Consider the following 18,573-nt stretch of genomic DNA (forward strand, 5'->3'; position numbering starts at 1 on the left):
GTGGAAAGTTATCTCATTAAAGGTTACCAGGTGGGAGGTATAGGATATTGTCCTATTGGAGGTTTTCATGTGGAAGGTTAGCACATTGTTAGTGAGCCCATTGGAGTATAGTCCGTTGGAGGCTATCCAAACCACATCATGGAACAGTGCCCATCCGGCACTGTCCGCCGGCCGCGTTAGTCAGGATTAGTATACCTTCGTGTACTTCTGTCAGCCATGTACGAGTATTGTTTTAAGCAGTTTCAACTATTCAATATCATGCCATGTTCAGTAGTTAAAACTGGAAGACGTGGATAATGCTGCTATTTACAATGTTCTCATAGCCTGTAGCTGCATTGCACGGCCTTACGATTGCAAGGAATGTTGCCTCGAGCTCCTGGCTATCATAAAATTCTAGTATCACTAATACAATACAAGGGTAGCTGACCCATATACAGAGATCTCCAGCCTTGTTCGATTCTGAAGAATGTGGTGGCAGACATGGCTCTATTAATTGCACTCTATGATTGTACTGCTCAAATACGGGTCTTCTCATCCAATGAATTAATCACTGCATAAATACTTGACATGGCTAGTAACCATGGTTGATCTGGTCTGCCGTGAATTGCGTCAGACAACGGAACTTGCGATATCCATGGTGCTGTTCCTTTCCGTTGAAGATGCTGTTGCAGTCGTAGTCACCGTCGGGAAACACAATGCAGTTGCCGTAGGTGTTCCCATCCACTGAAGTCCAAGTTAACCCGGGTCTCAACTTAAGCCAACGAGGAAGACGGGATTATTGCTTACATCCAACCATGGTCCTGCCTCGGTCCTTGTAAAGCGCTGCAATGACAGACTGTTAGCTTAATGTCCTCTCCCACCTGGCCCATTCAGTTTGAGCAGGAGGATACTTACTCCAGTGGTAAACAGGGCCGTTGAGAAAACTGAAGTTCATCTCCAATTGGTCGATGTCATCCGCCGGGGAGTATAGCCGCAGCCGCTTCCTTTGCACCGTACACCATTCTTATGGCTGACGTCTCCGCTGTCCCAGAACACGGGGGCGTTCTGAACGTCCACGCAGGATCCAGGCTCAGCCTCGAAGATCTGCCAGCCCTGCGGGAATCATTAGAATCATTGTTACAGGCGCCTGCATTCTGAAATTCAGCAACAGGGAAAGCACCGATTGGCCATACCCTGCTATGGGACTTGAAGATGGCATCGTACACATCTACCATGTAGACGTCGAAGTTGGCCGCGACAGGCTGCAGCAGGGCCACATAAGCGGTGATTCCAAGGGCTGAAAACCTCATTCTGATATTGGACCAATCGTTGAGAGGAAGATATTTGGACAACAATGGTTGAGGATGTTTAGCTTGTCAACTAGAACCACTTGAGTGGGCTGGAATACGAACATCTCAAACCACCAAGGCAAAACAGTTGCTTTTATACAGCTAACCTCACTCACGATGCTCGCATTCCGGATGCCAAGGTATCATTGTGGGATGCTGGTCTAGTTGACTAGGGCTTGAAAAAATGCTGTTGCCTAGGGGCTAGTGAGGCTTTAAACCAGGTACCCACATCGTGAAGGATTCCGGGGGAAAAAAACATCAAGCTTTTACATGTCAGCAAATCTGAGGACCCCTTCAAGACTATCATGAATCAGGCTAGATTGCACATGAAAAGTTGCTTGTAAAAGCTTAGACATGTCAGCGGTTAGAATATTCTAGGCCCAGGCTCATCTACATCTAGATGATTGCGAGCGCTAGGTATGTGGATCCGAGGCAGTCTATACCCACAACCAGAAACTTGACGACTATTCACCTCCCCAATTAGGCCTTCAGGATTCATGGAGGATCTTCGGAAGTGACGGTGCTTGCTAATAACTTAGTATGTGGCTGCTCACTCCACAGGTGTGACCCAATGACACGTCTGAGCTTCGTCCCCATTGAAGGTGGATTGCCGTATAAAGGCTGGAGACGGGATTATCAGCAACATCCCTGGTGGACGTCGTTGAGGCAAATCCAGCATTGCTGGAGGGTACAAGACAACTGAGTATCCGACATTGGGTAGCGAAAGGAGCCATGCTGCTAGAGAAGATATTGCTAAGTCCGAGAGCCTCTATGAAACTCCGCAACCAGTAGCGGAGAAGAAATGCACTGTAAACAGTGCGAATAGTCTCGGGGATTCGGGAGTCCATTGCTTAAAAAGGCTAAATTTATCTCCGAGCCTAAAGGTTTGCCTGACTAGGGTCCTCAGGGGCCCGGCTGCCCCTACCAGCAACACACGAACCCCTTTTCATCCATGGCAAGACCTCGAGCTAGAGTTATCACGACACCATCGTCATCATATAGTCTCCATCCCCAATTTTTCTTCACCAAAATATTAGAAAAGAGGTAGTGTTCGTCTGCGTCGCAGGCTATGGCGTCTGCCGTTCCAAAAGAAAACAAAAACCCGTTCTGTCATGTCAGCGTCCTCCGCTGGCTCATCTCAACCTGGGCCCTTTGGTGTTAGAAGAATGTACCCCGGTGAACGTCCTCACCCCGGTATTCCCAAAAGAATAGTCATGAAGGGTCATCTCGTCATTTGAAACCACAGTCTCTTCGTCTGGAGAAGGTATGCAAATGGATTGGTGTGGAAAACTTCCAACCGTGGTGAGGAAGAAACAGGGGTGAAACAGCAGTAAGTTAGGAATGAGAGAAATGTGAAGACAGAAGAAGGGCAGATGAATTAAAGAAGGTCAAGCCAAGGACTGCGCGGAGGGGCGACGACAAAAAAAGTAGAAGGGAGCGAGATGAGGAGGGAAAGAAGGAGGCCCTGACGACGCAAAGCTAGAGTGTTGGAGTTGAGCATATATTTCTGGGGTGTGATCCGGCTCTCACCACCATAACACTCTGGTCGCAAACGTGCGACCAAATGAGAACGATTTGGATTGAGAAGTTGGCAACGAAGTTAGTTAGTGATGTATCACACATTCCCAAATCCCGCCAACAGGTAATGACAAGTCATCATCGCCATGTCGCCGTTATTCATTTAACCCACACATCTCTCTGGTCCCTGTCCAGTTTTCACCATCACTCACCACACTAGGACTCTTACCAGGACGGGCAAGGCGGCCCATAAAGTTTGCCCGCCAGCGCCATCGCCCCCACGATGGCCGCCGACAAGGTGATCCCCATCTCGGCCTCTCCGAGCAGAACCCCGAGCAGCACCCCCGGTACCACTATTGCCAGCACCACTGCTGCCGAGACGATGACCAGGCCCATCCGTGTGAGCTTGGGCCGAAGCATGATTGCCTTGGGAACTGGGCCAGGTGGGCTTCCTGCTGGGGAGGCCGTGATGCAGGACGGGGAGATTTGGTGTAAGGCTAGGGGAAGACTTGATGAGATTCGGCTCGTAATATTAACTTCACAGCTATCGAGCAACTGTGCCTCGCTATCGACGACCTTCAGGATCATTAGCTCTATTCCCTTCGTTGTAGTCCAGTCTGGCTGCCCTGACTTACACTAGTAATGGTCACGATCTCCGCCACGGGATGGCAAAGCATGCGTGACCAGCAGGACTGCTCTTCGGAATACAGTTGCAAAGCCTGTTTAATGACAGAAGAAGCGGGCTGGTGGACCCCGTCGATACGCAAGTGATGCAATTGATATGTGCGGTTGCTCTGGGTGAGGATACGACAGAAGTTGTTACTGACGGCAAGCGACTGTGTATGAGCGGCCATGTTCGGTGTCGGTGCAATAAAATAGTTGGTTTGATATATGGGACACTGAGAATTTCAAGAAGGGAAAGCACCAGGAAAGCACTGCAGGACCGATTGGGCGGGCGGCTGACTTGATATACTGTGGTGGGCGTGATACTGTCATGGGCTTGCCCAAGAAGGAGTTGGTTGATGCAGACTAGATCTGGGGCTGAATGTACAGAAGTATATGTCGGCGTGAATTGATGTAGACCAGACCCGGGCCAGATTACGCAGAAGCATACGTGGGCGGGGATTGCTGCAGATCAGGCCTGGGCTGGGGATGCCACGATGGGTGTGGGCACGATGTACCTCAGCCTAATATATGCATAGGAGGTAGAACCGGAGAGCGCGGAGAGACAGCAGCATGATATAAAAGGGGAATGATCCAAGGGAAGGAACCAGGTGAAATAGTCTTTTCTAAGCAGCTGTTGGATGGTTGTGAATAAATAAAATTTAGTGGTTCCAGTCGGATGGCTGAACATTGGCAACAAATGCATCAATCCTCTCACCAGGCCCAGCACCACACGACTGCTCCATTTCATCGCTGATTCACAGCGCGGTGCGCCGGACCATCGAAACGGAACATGTCCCGGAGACCCTGCACCAGAGCCTCTGGCTGCTCCCAGGCTGCAAAGTGGCCGCCTTTCTGCTGCTCCTTCTCGAAAACGACGTCGCCCAGTTGCCTGTTCCACATTCGCGGCGTCGCAGCGATTTCTTTTGGGAAGTACGAGAAACCCTGCATAAGATTAGCAAATGTCTCTGTCTCAACCTGGTACTTGCCCCGGTGGTTTCTCAGGCTACACGTCCGTTTACCTACCAGCTTAGCTTTTGCCCGTCCAGTCTCCGCCTCCCATTCGCCCTGAAACATCTCGTGATAGATAGTCACGCTGGCCGCAGGTCCCACGCGACTATACCAATATAAGCTGACCCATTCACAAACCTCCTGGTCCGTCCATGGGTAGTCGTCTGTCCAGGCGATCAGCTTCTCATAGATCCAGGCCAACAGCGCGACGGGGCTATCCGCAAGCATTACCCCAACGGTCTGGCGTCTAGTCCTCATCACATGAAGGTAGTAACCGCCGCTGTCTTGATAGTCCTGGGCAGCTTTCAGGCCGGCCTTTTGCTCGGGCGTGTACAGATTCAGCATGTGCGTTGTGAGGAATCGCACAAAGCCGAGTGGAGACTTGGTCAACTGTGGGCATGGCGAGGGCGAAGTTGAGGTGCAGTGCCAGCATTGACTCGGGATAGAGGTTGCCAATGGATGTGGTTATGTACATGCCCTGCACGTGTGTGCTACAGCTTTAGTTCCTGTAAGGGGCTACTTGCAGCTGTTGATGTGAAGATGACGGAAACTCACCCAGTCTCCACCTTGGGCGGCATATCGCTTGTATTCCAAGATCATCATTAGCTTATGGCAAATGTCAGTGTACTGTCGCAGGCCGAATCCCTTCTTCGGGATACGGCTTGAAAACCGAAAATTGGGAAGCGATGGCACCACGAGGTGGAATTCTGGCCCATCTTCTTGCTTTGCTGTTAGTAATGGAAGGATTTTGGTTGCTTCGAGGAAACTGCCCGGCCCTCAGAAACAGGGATCGAAGTGTCAGATTGTTGTCTTGATCATCAAAAGGTTGAAACAGATGGGTCTAATACTGACAGCCATGAACAAAAAGCAGCGGAATTGCGTCTGGGTTCGAAGATTTCTGGTGTATAAAATGCAGCCCAAATGGCTCAAAGCCATCAAGTGACATGGTCGCTTCAAAGTGCGGGAGTTGATTCAAGCGCTCTTCGAATGAAGACCAGTTGAATTCATCCTGCCAGTATTTGGCTATCCGCTTGAGATTTGCAACGGGTACGCCGCGTCCAAAATCATCGCCGTCGGTACCGGCATCATCTGGGAACTTTGCGAGGGCCAACTTCTGGCGGGTCTCCTCGATGGCCGCGGAGTCAATGGAGATTTTGTAGCCTCGAATGTCTGCCATGATGACCGCGATGATGGATGGGTAGTAGAACTGGAGGCAGACAGAGGGCTGCGATCGTGTCTGCTGGCATTATTCACATCAAGTGGCCTACGGGGTCCTCGCGAGAAAGGAAAGGAGCAGGTTAAGGTGTGGCTGCGTGCATGTGCGGCTACAAGTTGGCGACGTCGAGCCAGCGCGCAGTGGTGCGACGAACAGCCAGGGGTCTCGTTGCTACGGTCCACCAACATAGCTGCCTACCAGTGAATCCAGTCTGATCGCACCAACGTATCCTTGTCTGTAATGCCTCTTACAGATGCTTGTCAACAAAATCTTGGCACAAGTACTGGAGCGCCTGCCGTTCGGCCCTGGGAGAATCCTTTGAATACAACTATCTTGGCTAGGGATACCCCGTAAGGGGGAAGGCTCACCGCGATATGGAAGGATTCTTATCTTATGCTCACTATCATAGCTCTGTCTCTCTTTGGGCACTCAGAAGCTCATCACGGCTGTTCTCAAACGCTCGAACGATGTCGCCCTCGATTCAGAATTGACGGCACCGCACATCATTGAACAGTTAAAAGGACAGACATATAGTGCGTTAGGACGATGAAATTGTTTGTCTTATATTTCGGTGTCGACAAAGGACGACTGAAAACGTTCTCTTGACCGAGGGTCTCCATCCAAGGCCCATTGTCAGAAATTCCTCGCGGCCAAATGTCACAGTGCCAACACCCTCATGACAGACTAATTGCCACGACAGAACCTTCGTCTGCACAACACAAGTTGGTCCAAGTCGGGCAGTTGTTACACTATAGAACGGAAGGCCCAAGACCGGGTTCAGTCCACCACTCAATGCATCTGCTGTGGCATAGAGTACCCTGGGTAGTATGTCCAGGTCACATACTGATAACCCATGAGCCATCGCTGTTCAGTTCCTAGCTGGTCGCCAACGTCTACCCTGTATTCGACCTGCTGCGTAATTTGGTTTTGCAGAGTTGCACTTGGATACGTGACTGCCGCGTATTGGGCATTGATTTGGCCCATCTCTGGCACCATCACCGCCTGCTGATTCTCGTACGGATACAAAGGGGCGTAAGTGGTAACTTTTTGATCACAACCGGGAAATGAGGCTGTCGAGTCGTTGTAGAGCGGATCCGTTGACCTCGCCTGTTGCCTTTGCAGACGTGACTTTACTCGCTGGTAATAAGTATCCGTCGGCGTCCACTTGGGCTTTGTCTTGCGGGTGGATGCTGCGAAAAGTTGAGGGAATGCCGAGAGACACGCGACAATGATGGCTATTTTGAAGGGTTAGCGAACAGAGGCATCTCGATGTCATTCACAACCTACCAAGGGATGCCTGTATAGTTCCCCACATCCACACGTATGATGTGTCGTGTAAACCATTGGCCTTCCTCGTAACATCCGTCTCGATTGCCCGGGTCAGGGCCGCAGCGATGGTGATCAGTGTTAGCGAAAAGAGACCGATGAAAGCTAGCTTCTTCCGCATGTCAATGCGCACATTCCAGAGCAGAGTGACCGGAATGACTGTAACTGCAGAAGGTTTCCGAGTTAGTGGGTATACGAGTTATCTGCCCAGAACGTGATCGTATAAGAACCAGCTTGGGGTGGCGGAAGGGTGGTCTGACTTACTGGCTATGTCCGAGACGATGTCCAACACACAGTTGGCTGTGACCGTGTTGGTCATCTTTGTAGAGTGTTCTGGCGACACACAGTACGTGGAGAGGTACTGAATGTCCGAGTTGATCAAACAAGGATACCCTATGTCTCCGACAGAGACGACGAAGCAGACTGCCGACAGGATGAAGGCTGGCCACCAAAGATATTTCTGGCCACGGACATTATTGCCAAGTCGTTTGAAAAACACGATGAGGGCAAGTTTCACCGAAAATAAAGCGGCATAGAAGAAGAGGTTGGACATGAAGCTGGCCTTGAGCTCGCGCATAACCCGAGTCGGAAAGTCGGCCTGGGGCGGGATGAGACCAGCGTTGACGTCAAGGACATAGTACATATCTCTCGCGGCCCACTGCCACAAGCTGGCCGTGACCAGGATAAGGACGGCGGCGAGTACAGCGAAAACGTCGTCCCAGAAAATACGTCTCTGTCCGCGCCAGCGTGAGACGAGACGAACGGCGACGAAAATTACTGAGGAGGGGTGCTCCGGCCCATTGAACGCCCTAAATCACCTGGTTGGCAACTCAAACTCCCAAGGCGCCCAGAACGATTCAATCATACCACAAAAGTATTATACGGGATTCCTGGTCCGGTAATGACCACGCCAGCCGTCGCGCGACGGTCGAGAGACAACATTGTGTGCAAAGATGGGGGCGTAAACTCGGCAAGGTCAAGTTGGGAGCCGAAGGATTGCGAGACGTGGTGCGACCAACACAATCGTCAAGGTAGTCACGATTCTGATATCTAAATCCGGGCTACTTGCTTCCTGTTCTTGGCCCACGATCACCCGCCGCAAGCGTGCGTCGGGGCTAGGGTAGAAATGGTACTGTTGGTTCTATTCTTGTGATCCAATGTGGAACCCGTCGAGTTTGTTGGCCAGGAACTTCCACCACCCCATGTTAGTGGGGCTAATGCCTGAACCTTCTATCTACGGGTGTCGTGAGACCAGTCACATCGATACCCACGTGTGCAGACTTAGCGCCAACGGTCTTTTCAATGCTTGCTAGACTGTCTCCGCCGAGATTTGTCCAGGCGCCCATGGAGTAGCTGCAAGAGACAAATCCGCAGATAAGCTTCAGATCCACAATGTTGCAACTTGTCCTGCCCGTTGGCTAAACGTGGTGTCGACGGACCTATCTTCAGCACAAGTCACAGTCGCAAAGCGCCATAGCGCATGTTCTTCAGCACACTCTCTAATAACACAGCATTTTACTTTTGCACCCTCGGTACTCTTTTTCAACTCGAATCAGACGATCAATTTTGGCCAAGGAATTGCAAGGGCAGACTGGTCTCTCTCGACGCCTCTGAAGGACTGCGCCAAAACTGTACTACGTTCATGAGGCAGATCGATCGGTGGAATTACTAGCTGGAAGCATTCGACGACCGAAACATCGCACAGCACAGAGATTGAATGCCGCAATCACCGCAGGACAGCGGCGCGTTGGAGATGATATAGAAGGCGCGCGAATAATTAAAAGGTATTACCTTGTTTTAGAAAGCTATTGTAGGGATCTGCTTTTTCTGAAAAGAGAAAAAAATCCAGAGGTCAGGTCCAGTCGCTGTGTCTACCTCCATCGGTCTGGGTTACTTAAATATGATTCCTGACTGAAAGGATGTGCGTCCCTAACAACTGGCCCTACAGATGTGTTTGGGTTGCAATGTCTTCGACCCTAGAGTGTGTTTTCTGTCTCTCTATCAAGCCTAAAGAGTAGCCCTCATAGCAGGTCGAAGCTAGAATGAGGCTCCTCTGTCTCAGTTCAGGAAGGCGAGGCCGTGGCTATCAAGCAAACTTGGTTGCATACTGCAGTGGCCGCCGAAAGGTGGCTAGTACATGGCACGCTGATGTGTCACCGCTGAACGCTCCTGAACGCTCATGAAAGCACGGCTCGCCTGATCTTGCTTGGACGGTGTAGGAGTGCTTGTTTGCGTGCTAAATGACCCCAGACATTCTGTGAGCGAGGACGCATCCCAAGGTGCTGTTGCAGTCAATTTCGAAGCTGCACTTTGTTTTGAGCTCCCTGCCTTGTGCCCTCGACAACGCAAACCTGTGAGTCAACACCACTGCCCACCCAATCCAACTTGTACCATCATCCCCAAGCGACAATATCGACCGATTGACACGACCAGCCGACTCGTCATAAAACGAGACCTCCACCTATTGGCGACTACGGAATGAACATGTCGCCACCACACGGCCAAGGTGGCGGCGGACGCGCCTCGAAGCCTCCCACACCTGTCGCCCCTGCGAACACACTCAATCTTTCCACCGCGAGTCCCATGAAGAAGATGCACACGACTGCTCGCAGTGATGCAGTAACTGCAGTCGATATCCGAAGTCACCGGCCTTTTATTACGCGCCGCCTCACTGGGCAGCCACCAGCGGGACGTCCTCCGCGCCCGAACCTGCCTCCCATCGACGGAGGAAGCCCAGCACCGAGCGCACTCGGCAAGCGTGGCGCGGACCCCGTCTCGAGCCCTCCTGCTCCAGCAGCAAAAAGACCGGCGAACCCAGGTACGAGATCCGACTTGGCTTCTGCTGATGCGGCGATGGCTCGACGAGGTACATCCGTTGACGCCACGAACAAGGTTCTAATCAGCTCTTCGACAGGCAGAGAGGACTTCATGCCGCAGGGCGGTATCAGTACACGTACATCTGACACGAGCAAGCATCCGACGTCTGCGACGAGCGAGCAAACACCCGCCGACGGGATGAGCCCCTTCACGAGCAAAGATTACGAGGGCGTGGTCCCAAAGAACACATCTGTCACCGATGCTATGTCGCTTCGACCTCACATCGAGTCCGACTTGGAGTGCAGGGCTTGCGGTAGCCGGCGACACGGGACGAAAGACTGCCATGTTCCCTCCAGCGACGGAACTGTGATCATCTGCCCGTTCCACGACTGCACCGTCCTTGACAAGACGGGCCCTCCGGGCCACCCTCTAGATGGTCACGCGAGATTCCACGCGGGGGATAGGACGAGGGCTCCGTTGTACTGCCAGGAGGTGATGGCCTTCGAAATGACAGCCCGGGCTAAGAATAGAGTAAGCGTAAGACGCGTGATGCCCCTAATGTTCGAGGAACTCGTCGTTAAACGGAGGCGGAAGCCATGCTGCCGAGTGGTCAACACGGAGGTCTGTGCAATCAACCTCGCCATCGAGTACTCTCGGGTATTCTGTCAGGGGGAAATGCCTCCAGAGTTGCAAGGCATGTGGCCTTACACCATGCGGGATGCTACAGACCCTGCGATAGTTGCCAAATTGGAACAATTCGACGAGCTCGGCCGGGAGGGAATGCCGCCGGGAGAGCTGGAGGCGAAGTCATGGGAACAGATCAAGCAGGAGTACACGGAAGGAATCATCGCGCCGCAGATTCACGTGGTAAAGCTTAAACAAAGACCAACTGATCCAGTTAACACGGCGAAGCCGACCGCTGCTCAGCAGGGCGGTGCAGACCATGCTCGTCGCCCTCCGGATACAGAGCCGCAGGCTGTCGACGCCAGCGGCGCCCGCCTGGGCGTCCGGGGGGAAGAGGACACCACGCAGTCTCAGGGCGTGACGAAGATAGATGCCCTGTTGGAGGAGGTGCAGCGGCTATCTGCAAAAGTGGACAGCGTCATTAAGCGGCTCGACATCATGGAAGCAAGACAGACAGGTGGCCAGCCCGCGATCGAGGCAGCCTCCAGCGCCAGTGCTCCTCACCCTGATGACACCGATGTCAAAATGTATGGGATGTCACTTCACTGGTGACCGGAAGGACAAGCGCGGCGAGCGAACAAGTTCTGCAAGGGGCAACAGAGAAGCAAATGGGACACAGCGTAGATAATTCCGCGTGAGTTGAGCTGTTCATTAGTTGTGGAGGATACGATACTTAAAATTGATACTAGACTGAACGCCCTGTGAACGCAGGCTGCATATGACCTTCTAGGTCTGGGAAACCAACGAATCTTTGACACAAGTCTAGCTCGTTGCATCAAAAGGAAGCACAGATACTATTGGTGTTGCAATACGCACACCTGTGCTGCTAAGCCGGACGGGCTGCTTTACGTAGGACAAGGTGATACGGAGGAGAATCTTGCGGGGTTTGATCCGGCATATGAGACGGTATCTCGATCTATCATGAGGCCTGCGTGCATCTACTGCGACAGCAAACTTTGAAGCGCCGACTACACAAGCTGCACAGATTTCCTGGACGACTCATTTGTGGCCATGGACCCGGTTTCGGCGCTCGGTCTAACCAGCGCGATCCTGCAGGTCATTGACTTCTCCTCGAAGCTTATTTCTGGGGCTGCGGAAGTCTACTCATCGGCTTCAGGAACAACTGTCCAGTTTGAAGATTCAGACAGAGCCATCGAGTCTCTGAGGAACCTTACGCGACGCCTTGATGTCCGCAACACGGGCAGTCCTCTGTCGAGTGAGGAGCGCAGCCTTTTAGAGACGAAGCGCGGCTGCGAGGACCTGTCCCGAGACATCCAGGCAATCATAAATTCTACGAAGTCAAGAGACACGAGGTCCAAGAGAGTAAGCGTTATGGTCTCTTGGAGAGCCATGAGGCGCAAGGGAAAATTCAAAACACTCGAAGAGCGACTGGAGCGGTATAGGACACAGGCTCAGGAGTATCTGTTGGCAACAATGAGGTGCAGCATGATTCCTGGATCTTCTGAGAAATCAGCACCCACCGCTGACATGGCAGACCAGCGATGATCTATCCAACACAAACAAGTTCTTGGAGGCACTCACACAAGAACAAGCTCAGTATGCGCAGACGACACGCTCCGAAATCCGCCAGATGAAGACGGATATCACGACTGCGGTTCACCAGGCGCAAGTTAGGCAAGGCGTCAACAACGGCGGCACGTCGCCAGATCAATTGCCCCTTCTATCCACAATTCAGGAATCCATTTCAAAGCTCGTCAGAGCAACAAAGGTCGTCAATCAAGAGGATGTTGTCCTCCGGAGGTTGTGGTATCCGGAGCTTGGCGGTCGGGAACGCGCGGTTGAAATGCCACACAAGAAGACTTTCCGGTGGCTTCTGTATGATTCGGGACTTCCAAATTCAGTTTCCCAGGTTTCCGAAGGAAACGATGAATTTATAGAGCCGGGGATCGCAGGCATTCCAAGCTGTGGTCGGAACTCTTGCTCCGACCAGAGCGCTGGCTCTATTGACGCCCATGACGCCATGAGCTTCCACACAGCGCCTGATGGGGGAGAGAACGGCGTGCCTGATGCTTTGGGAGATTTTGACGCCGAGTCAGGGTCATCCATCTCGGAGTGTAGCACCACTCCTAGCATTCTAAAGAGATCAGAAAAGAGCCGCAGGGTGTGGCGTGAGCAAAGGGAATGGCGTAACCAGAAGCGAGAAGCCTTCCTGACCTGGCTCCGGACTGGGGATGGAATCTTCTATTGCTCTGGAAAGGCCGGTTCGGGAAAGTCCACGCTTATGAAATTCTTGGCCCACGAGAGCCGGACTCGAGATGAGCTGTCCTTTTGGTCCCAAAGCCAGGGGACGTCTCTCATCCTTTCACACTTTTTCTTCTGGAATTCCGGTACGCCTCTGCAAAGGAGCCTCGAGGGTTTATACAGAGGCATCATATGGGACATTCTGCGACAATGCCCAAGTCTGATTCCTGTCGTGTTTCCCGCTGCTTGGTCATCCATCGGAATCGGAATGATTCCGGCGACATCTCAGCCATTCACAATGGATGAGCTAGAGTCCGCAATGGACCGCCTGTTCCGTGAAGAGGCAGTCACTTCATTGCACAGTCTCTGCCTTCTTATTGATGGACTTGACGAGTGTGAGGGCGATTACTGGAAGTTTGCCAAAGCTATCACTCACTGGGCCGCGTCTTCCAAGCACGTCAAATTCTGCATTTCCAGCCGTCCATACAGTGCTTTCCTACGGCATTTTGCTTTAGATGAGGCGAGGCATCTCAGGCTCCATGAACTTACCATAACCGACATGTATAGGTTCATATCTGACCAGTTTCGAGAGGACGAGAGGTATACTGCAATTGAGGATAACATCCGCCGGGAGCTTGACTTGCTTAGCGCTATAGTGGACAGGTCAGACGGTGTCTTTCTGTGGGTTCGCCTCGTCACCGTGGAATTGCTTAGTGGCATTGGGGACCATTGTTCAATCCCGCAACTCATCAAGAGACTGGAAACTATCCCTTTTGGTCTTACAAACATGTTTCAGAAGATGCTAGACTCGATCGATAGAACGGAGCGACAACGAGCTGCTCAGATGTTCTTGACCATGACGCATGGCTCGTATCTCAGGTCAACTGTCAGCACAATGGTGTTCGTTCAGGCCATCTTGGACGACCTAGCGGATGATCCAGGACTTGCCGTCCCGTTGCTGTCTGGAAATATTGGACCTTACCTCAGCTCAGCCGACTGCATCGAAAAATGTCACACCGCGGGTCCTCGTGCCGTAGCAAGGTGCAAGGGGCTGATCGAAGTGGCACATAGCAACTGGCAATTTCCACACTGCCACCAGCTCAGCTTTGTACATCGAACAGTCGGCGATTTCTTCAAGGACGAAGAAATCCAGCTCAGGCTGAAGTCTGCGGCGGGCGACTTCTGCCATCACCGGAGTCTTTCACACGCCATCCTTGCGTGCGCTAAATTCATCAACCCACACGAGTCGCTTGAATGCCCTCAATACGGTACTGGCGGGACTTCGACCTCGGCCAGCGATTCTGAGTCCTCGCAACCCATCGCGTTCATAGACCCGGGTTTCCGCACGCGGGAGTTTCTAAACATAATACGATGTGCGGAATTGGATGGAATTTTACCCATGGCAGTGGAGGTAGATTCCATGATTTCGATGCTGCGACAAACGATCGAGAATGACTCCAAAGGAGCACCTGCCTGTGAATTTCCCAAGCCTCTTTTTGACCTCAATGTTACAACAGGTTGCTGGTGGGGACCCATTTCTACACAAGACGTGCAGTCAGCTGTCGTTTGCTACAGCATATGCGTTGAGGGGATGGCTGAGACTGCCTTCGAGTTAGTTTCCAGGCACCCAGATCTTTTGGTGCTCTCTCCTGGGAAACACCACGTCTTTCTCTCGGCAGCGTTGAGGGATCTCTACGATGCCTACGGTTTTGGAAAGGATATCAGCAGAACACATGTCTTGATCGAGCGAGCTTCTTCGTCAATAAATGCTGACTGTTCAGGGAGATGCAAGATTAGCGAAAAGAATAAGGGCTTTGCGAGGCGCAAGACTCTAGGTCTACAGTTCAGCACCTGGACGGCCTTCTTGTTGGCTTTGTCTCAACTCATGATGTTTGGCAAACCTGAATCCCCGAGCAATCTTACAGGGATTTCTACACTGCTGGAGCTCTTCTTGCAGCACGGAGCAGACCCGCATGTCCTTTTTATAGGATACAGCTTCGCAACACCAACAGACGACGTTACTCCAGCGCAACCAAAAGGGCCACTCTACATGGATCTCTTGGGCATGATGACGATCTGGAGGCTTCTACCGACGAAGTTGACTCAGAATGTGCTCAATGTTGCTCGTCAGAAGCAGCGTCAGGGTTGGATCCGTCGATTGTTGGGTGAGCTCCCATGGCTGGGTCGACAGACTCAAAATGCTTACGAGAAAATGTCACGACTTGATGAAAGCATCAGCGGCGATTTCATTCCGTTGTCGATTACCTCATGTGGTAGCCTGGCATCTGTGTCCTGGGACGCTCTGCACGAGACTGCGGATTGGATCTCTGAATATGGCAGCAACAATTTCACATTTAGCTTCGATGTATGAAACACAGTCCTCCTTGGCGAGATACTGTCTCATATAACCACGAGTCTTGAGGCAGTGTGACAGCGGGAAGGGGTTGGATCTTTCAAATGTTTTACTTCTCTTGTGGCTGATGCACCGGGCGAAGGAGAAGTGGGCCGAACTGCATGCAATTGTGCATGCATGCGATCTCAGCCTTGGACAGACATAGATCAGCATTCATCGGCAGTTACCTCGAGTCTCAGTAACCAGGACACGTGGCCTCCCAAAATGGTCTTGGATATTACATAGCACGAATTAAATGATAGTCTTTCCTACGCCATGTGTCAGTCCTCCTTCCAAGACTACAATGATCTCATACATTGAGCCAGCACAACTTCCCACATCTCGCAACAATTAATGCACGGCGGAAGTCACAGCCACCCCGATTCACGCAACTACGCCGTGTGACTCTCCCTAGGTTCAAAGATCGAGAGATCGTCGAAGCGGGAATGGATTTCGCGAGCCTGACACGAACTCCTGCTGTCGATAGGCCAGCGGCGCAGCGCGATCTGGTTACGGAATACACAATTGCCCAAAAAGGAAGTAAATTTCCGACTCGGCACGGCCCGGACTGGCTGGCAACGACACACTCGCAAGGTTCGTCGCAGCACCTGCCCAGATCTGGACTTTTGGATCTCCAGATTATACTATTGTTCGGAAAAGATGAATTTCACGAGACAAATGAAGTTGGCGTGGTCCGCTCTGAGGTTCCAACAGCCACAACTTACACCAAGTTCCATCTTCAAACACCGGCTGCTTGCGCTCCAACTCTCTTCTGGACTTTCAATTCGGCTGTGCGAGTTGGGGGCCTCTGGCAATTACACTCGTGCCTCAAAGAACCATTCCGCTCGAATCAGGGAGAACTCATGAACATGGAACAAAACAAACGCACCGCCTCGGACTCTCCATCCGATCCACCCTCTGCTGGCGAGAATGCTAGCGAGAAGCAAGACAAAACTGCCGAGGCAAGCAAGGCGGCTGAAGCCCGAGAAGAAGTCTCCCCGCAGGACATACACGGGCTGAAATGGGCCTTCTCATGCGCGGCCCTGCTCTCCTCCATCTTCCTGTACGCCTTCGACTGCACCGTCGTTGCCGACATCCAGTCCAGCATCATCGCCGAGTGGGGGGCGATAGACGAGCTGCCGTGGCTCAGCAACGGGCTCGTCATGCCGGCCACCGCCTTCGTGATGCCGTGGGGCCGCCTGTATGGCCAATTCAACGCCAAAGTCCTCTACCTAACCTGCGTGCTTCTCTTCGAGGTGGGCTCGGCCCTCTGCGGCGCCGCGCCTAATGTCGACGCCCTGATCGTCGGCAGGGCCATCGCTGCCGTCGGCGGCGCGGGTATATATATGGGTGTCATGACACTCATCGCCGCCACCACCACCATAAGGGAGCGGCCCTTCTATGTCGGCCTCACTGGTCTCACGTGGGGAATCGGTATTGTGCTCGGTCCTGTTATCGGAGGCGCCTTCAGTATATCCGCTGTCGGATGGCGCTGGGTATTCTATATCAACCTCCTCGTGGCCGTCCCAGCGGTGCCAGCCTACGTCTTCCTACTGCCCAACCACATCGATCCCAGACCGGAGATAACCTCGTTGCGCGCCCGCTTTGCAGAGATTGACTACGTAGAAAAAGTCCTCCTCATCGGCGGCCTCGTCAGTTTCATCCTCGCCATGAACTGGGGTGGCGTCGTCTACCCCTGGGACTCCGGCCAGGCGATTGAGTGCTTTTGCGCATCCGGTGTGCTATTCATCGTCCTCGCCGTCCAGCAGGTCCGCAACATCGCTACAACCCCAGCCCGTCGCATCATCCCCGTACAGATCCTCAGTAACCACGCCGTCCTGATGCTCGTCGCCTGCTGCGCGTCAGCCGGTGCCACCGCCTTCGTGCCCATCTACTTCATCCCGACCTTCTTCCAGTTCACAAGGGGGGATTCGCCGCTAGACGCAGGCGTGCGCCTCCTCCCATTCATTGTGGTTATGGTCGTCTTCATCATCATCAACGGCAGTCTGATGGGGAAGCTCGGGTACTACACGCCCTGGTTTACGGCCGGCGGCCTGCTCGCTTTGACGGGCGCGGCGCTCGTGTACACGGTGCGCGCGGACACTTCTCTGGCACGAATCTATGGGTACACGGTCATCCTCGGATCCGGGGTCGGCATGTGGCTGCAGGCTTCTTTGTTCGTACGAGGTTCCGCTACTCTGGACTTCTATGCCAGAAAAACAACGAAGGGTTGACTGAGTCCGAGCCATGCTGGCTTCATAATTCCTACTCCGCCGTCCTTGCCTTCTCCACTGCTTCCACGATGTGGAGAAGGTTTTCCCTGGAATTTCCAATAACCGCCTCCAAGTAGTCAATATTCACACGGCCTAACCGACATCCCGGGTCCAAGTGCCTCAGCATGTCCTGGCCTCTTGCACTGATCAAGTTCAGCAGCTGATAAGCCCGCCTCACCAGCTGGACCACCAGCATCTTCCTCCACTCCCGAACCTCCTGGTCACCCGCACCTACCTCAACCTCGTACGACCCCATGCTCACTCTGATGGCTGCGTCAAGATCGCCCTTGGCCACGTACTCAAAGCACCCATCCACCTCCTGGAAGACAGCCATAATGCAGATCAAGTCGGTGCAGTTGACATTGCAAGTCCCGCAGCCAACAATACCCTCGCACTGCCGGAGCACGTCGCTCGTCGCTCGTCACACGGAACACCGCATCCAGCCGCCCCTCCCGTAGCGCCGCCCTGGCATTGGGGATAAGCTGGGCGAGCCCCCCCACGGCACTGGCAGCTCTGCGACGCGAGCTGGTCCTGCCAGGGGAGGTTGTCTGCGGTGGCGCTGGTTATGACGGGGAAGAGGCCTAGGCTCTCGAGGGAGGGCTGCTGCTGGGAAGCTGGTGTGGGAGCGCTTGGGAGTGTCGTGGATAGGTCGAGGATCACAGCAGGGTCTGCCGTGCTCCAGTCCATGAACTGTTGCCGCTGCTCTAGGGTATTGGTCGGGTGGTCGATGTTGGCCATGCTGCTGAAGTGACAATAGTTTTCTGAAAGGAAGAGATATTTTCGCTTGCGAGCTCATGCGTGTCATCAGCCAGGACGTCGGGGTCCCGAATCTCTTCCGGCGTTGTCGTCCGGCCCGGGTCCGAATTACTTGGAGTGGCAGCAGGACCAGGGCACGGAGCCAGTTGTGCGTATCTGCAAGGGAGTCCCCGACTGGTGCATCGCTCGCATTTGTTCTGCCCATCTCCATGACACCTAACTTTGGCTATGCGGCATCTCTCGCAAGCTGTCTTTGGCCGCCGGAGCTGTGACCTCACAGCCCGTCGCGGAGAGCTCTGCCATTTCTGGACCAAAAGTTCTTGGGTATCTCTTGTCTGCGGGGACCATTAGGGTTGTGGACAGTCTGCGGTGGCATTTTTGTTTCTG

At 53.0% G+C, this 18,573-nt stretch overlaps 7 protein-coding genes across 7 annotated transcripts; 4 read left to right on the forward strand and 3 right to left on the reverse strand.

Moving 5' to 3' along the window:
• Window positions 1-571: 571 nt before the first annotated feature.
• INS49_014090 (uncharacterized protein) lies at window positions 572-1,289 on the reverse strand (the record flags this gene model as incomplete). The annotated part of the gene is made up of 5 exons (XM_043174781.1): window positions 572-723; window positions 787-822; window positions 895-934; window positions 1,015-1,092; window positions 1,173-1,289. 5 exons carry the CDS (start codon window positions 1,287-1,289, stop codon window positions 572-574), a joined length of 423 nt encoding a protein of 140 aa, XP_043021726.1.
• A 1,840-nt stretch (window positions 1,290-3,129) lies between these two features.
• Window positions 3,130-3,437, forward strand: INS49_014091 (uncharacterized protein; the record flags this gene model as incomplete). Its single annotated transcript, XM_043174782.1, has 2 exons — window positions 3,130-3,337; window positions 3,391-3,437. 2 exons carry the CDS (start codon window positions 3,130-3,132, stop codon window positions 3,435-3,437), a joined length of 255 nt encoding a protein of 84 aa, XP_043021727.1.
• An 819-nt stretch (window positions 3,438-4,256) lies between these two features.
• On the reverse strand, window positions 4,257-8,004 carry INS49_014092 (uncharacterized protein; the record flags this gene model as incomplete). The annotated part of the gene is made up of 8 exons (XM_043174783.1): window positions 4,257-4,454; window positions 4,536-4,577; window positions 4,659-4,910; window positions 5,076-5,296; window positions 5,373-5,745; window positions 7,058-7,227; window positions 7,327-7,795; window positions 7,930-8,004. 8 exons carry the CDS (start codon window positions 8,002-8,004, stop codon window positions 4,257-4,259), a joined length of 1,800 nt encoding a protein of 599 aa, XP_043021728.1.
• Window positions 8,005-9,546: 1,542 nt separating this feature from the next.
• On the forward strand, window positions 9,547-11,115 carry INS49_014093 (uncharacterized protein; the record flags this gene model as incomplete). The annotated part of the gene is made up of 1 exon (XM_043174784.1): window positions 9,547-11,115. One exon carries the CDS (start codon window positions 9,547-9,549, stop codon window positions 11,113-11,115), a length of 1,569 nt encoding a protein of 522 aa, XP_043021729.1.
• A 459-nt stretch (window positions 11,116-11,574) lies between these two features.
• On the forward strand, window positions 11,575-15,136 carry INS49_014094 (uncharacterized protein; the record flags this gene model as incomplete). Its single annotated transcript, XM_043174785.1, has 2 exons — window positions 11,575-12,002; window positions 12,064-15,136. 2 exons carry the CDS (start codon window positions 11,575-11,577, stop codon window positions 15,134-15,136), a joined length of 3,501 nt encoding a protein of 1,166 aa, XP_043021730.1.
• An 890-nt stretch (window positions 15,137-16,026) lies between these two features.
• Window positions 16,027-17,391, forward strand: INS49_014095 (uncharacterized protein; the record flags this gene model as incomplete). The annotated part of the gene is made up of 1 exon (XM_043174786.1): window positions 16,027-17,391. The coding sequence occupies one exon, from the start codon at window positions 16,027-16,029 to the stop codon at window positions 17,389-17,391; it is 1,365 nt and encodes a 454-aa protein (XP_043021731.1).
• A 31-nt stretch (window positions 17,392-17,422) lies between these two features.
• On the reverse strand, window positions 17,423-18,168 carry INS49_014096 (uncharacterized protein; the record flags this gene model as incomplete). Its single annotated transcript, XM_043174787.1, has 2 exons — window positions 17,423-17,840; window positions 17,936-18,168. The coding sequence occupies 2 exons, from the start codon at window positions 18,166-18,168 to the stop codon at window positions 17,423-17,425; spliced, it is 651 nt and encodes a 216-aa protein (XP_043021732.1).
• Between the last annotated feature and the right edge of the window lie 405 nt (window positions 18,169-18,573).

Source organism: Diaporthe citri (assembly GCF_014595645.1).
Source record: "Diaporthe citri strain NFHF-8-4 chromosome Unknown scaffold_7, whole genome shotgun sequence".
Taxonomy (NCBI): domain Eukaryota; kingdom Fungi; phylum Ascomycota; class Sordariomycetes; order Diaporthales; family Diaporthaceae; genus Diaporthe; species Diaporthe citri.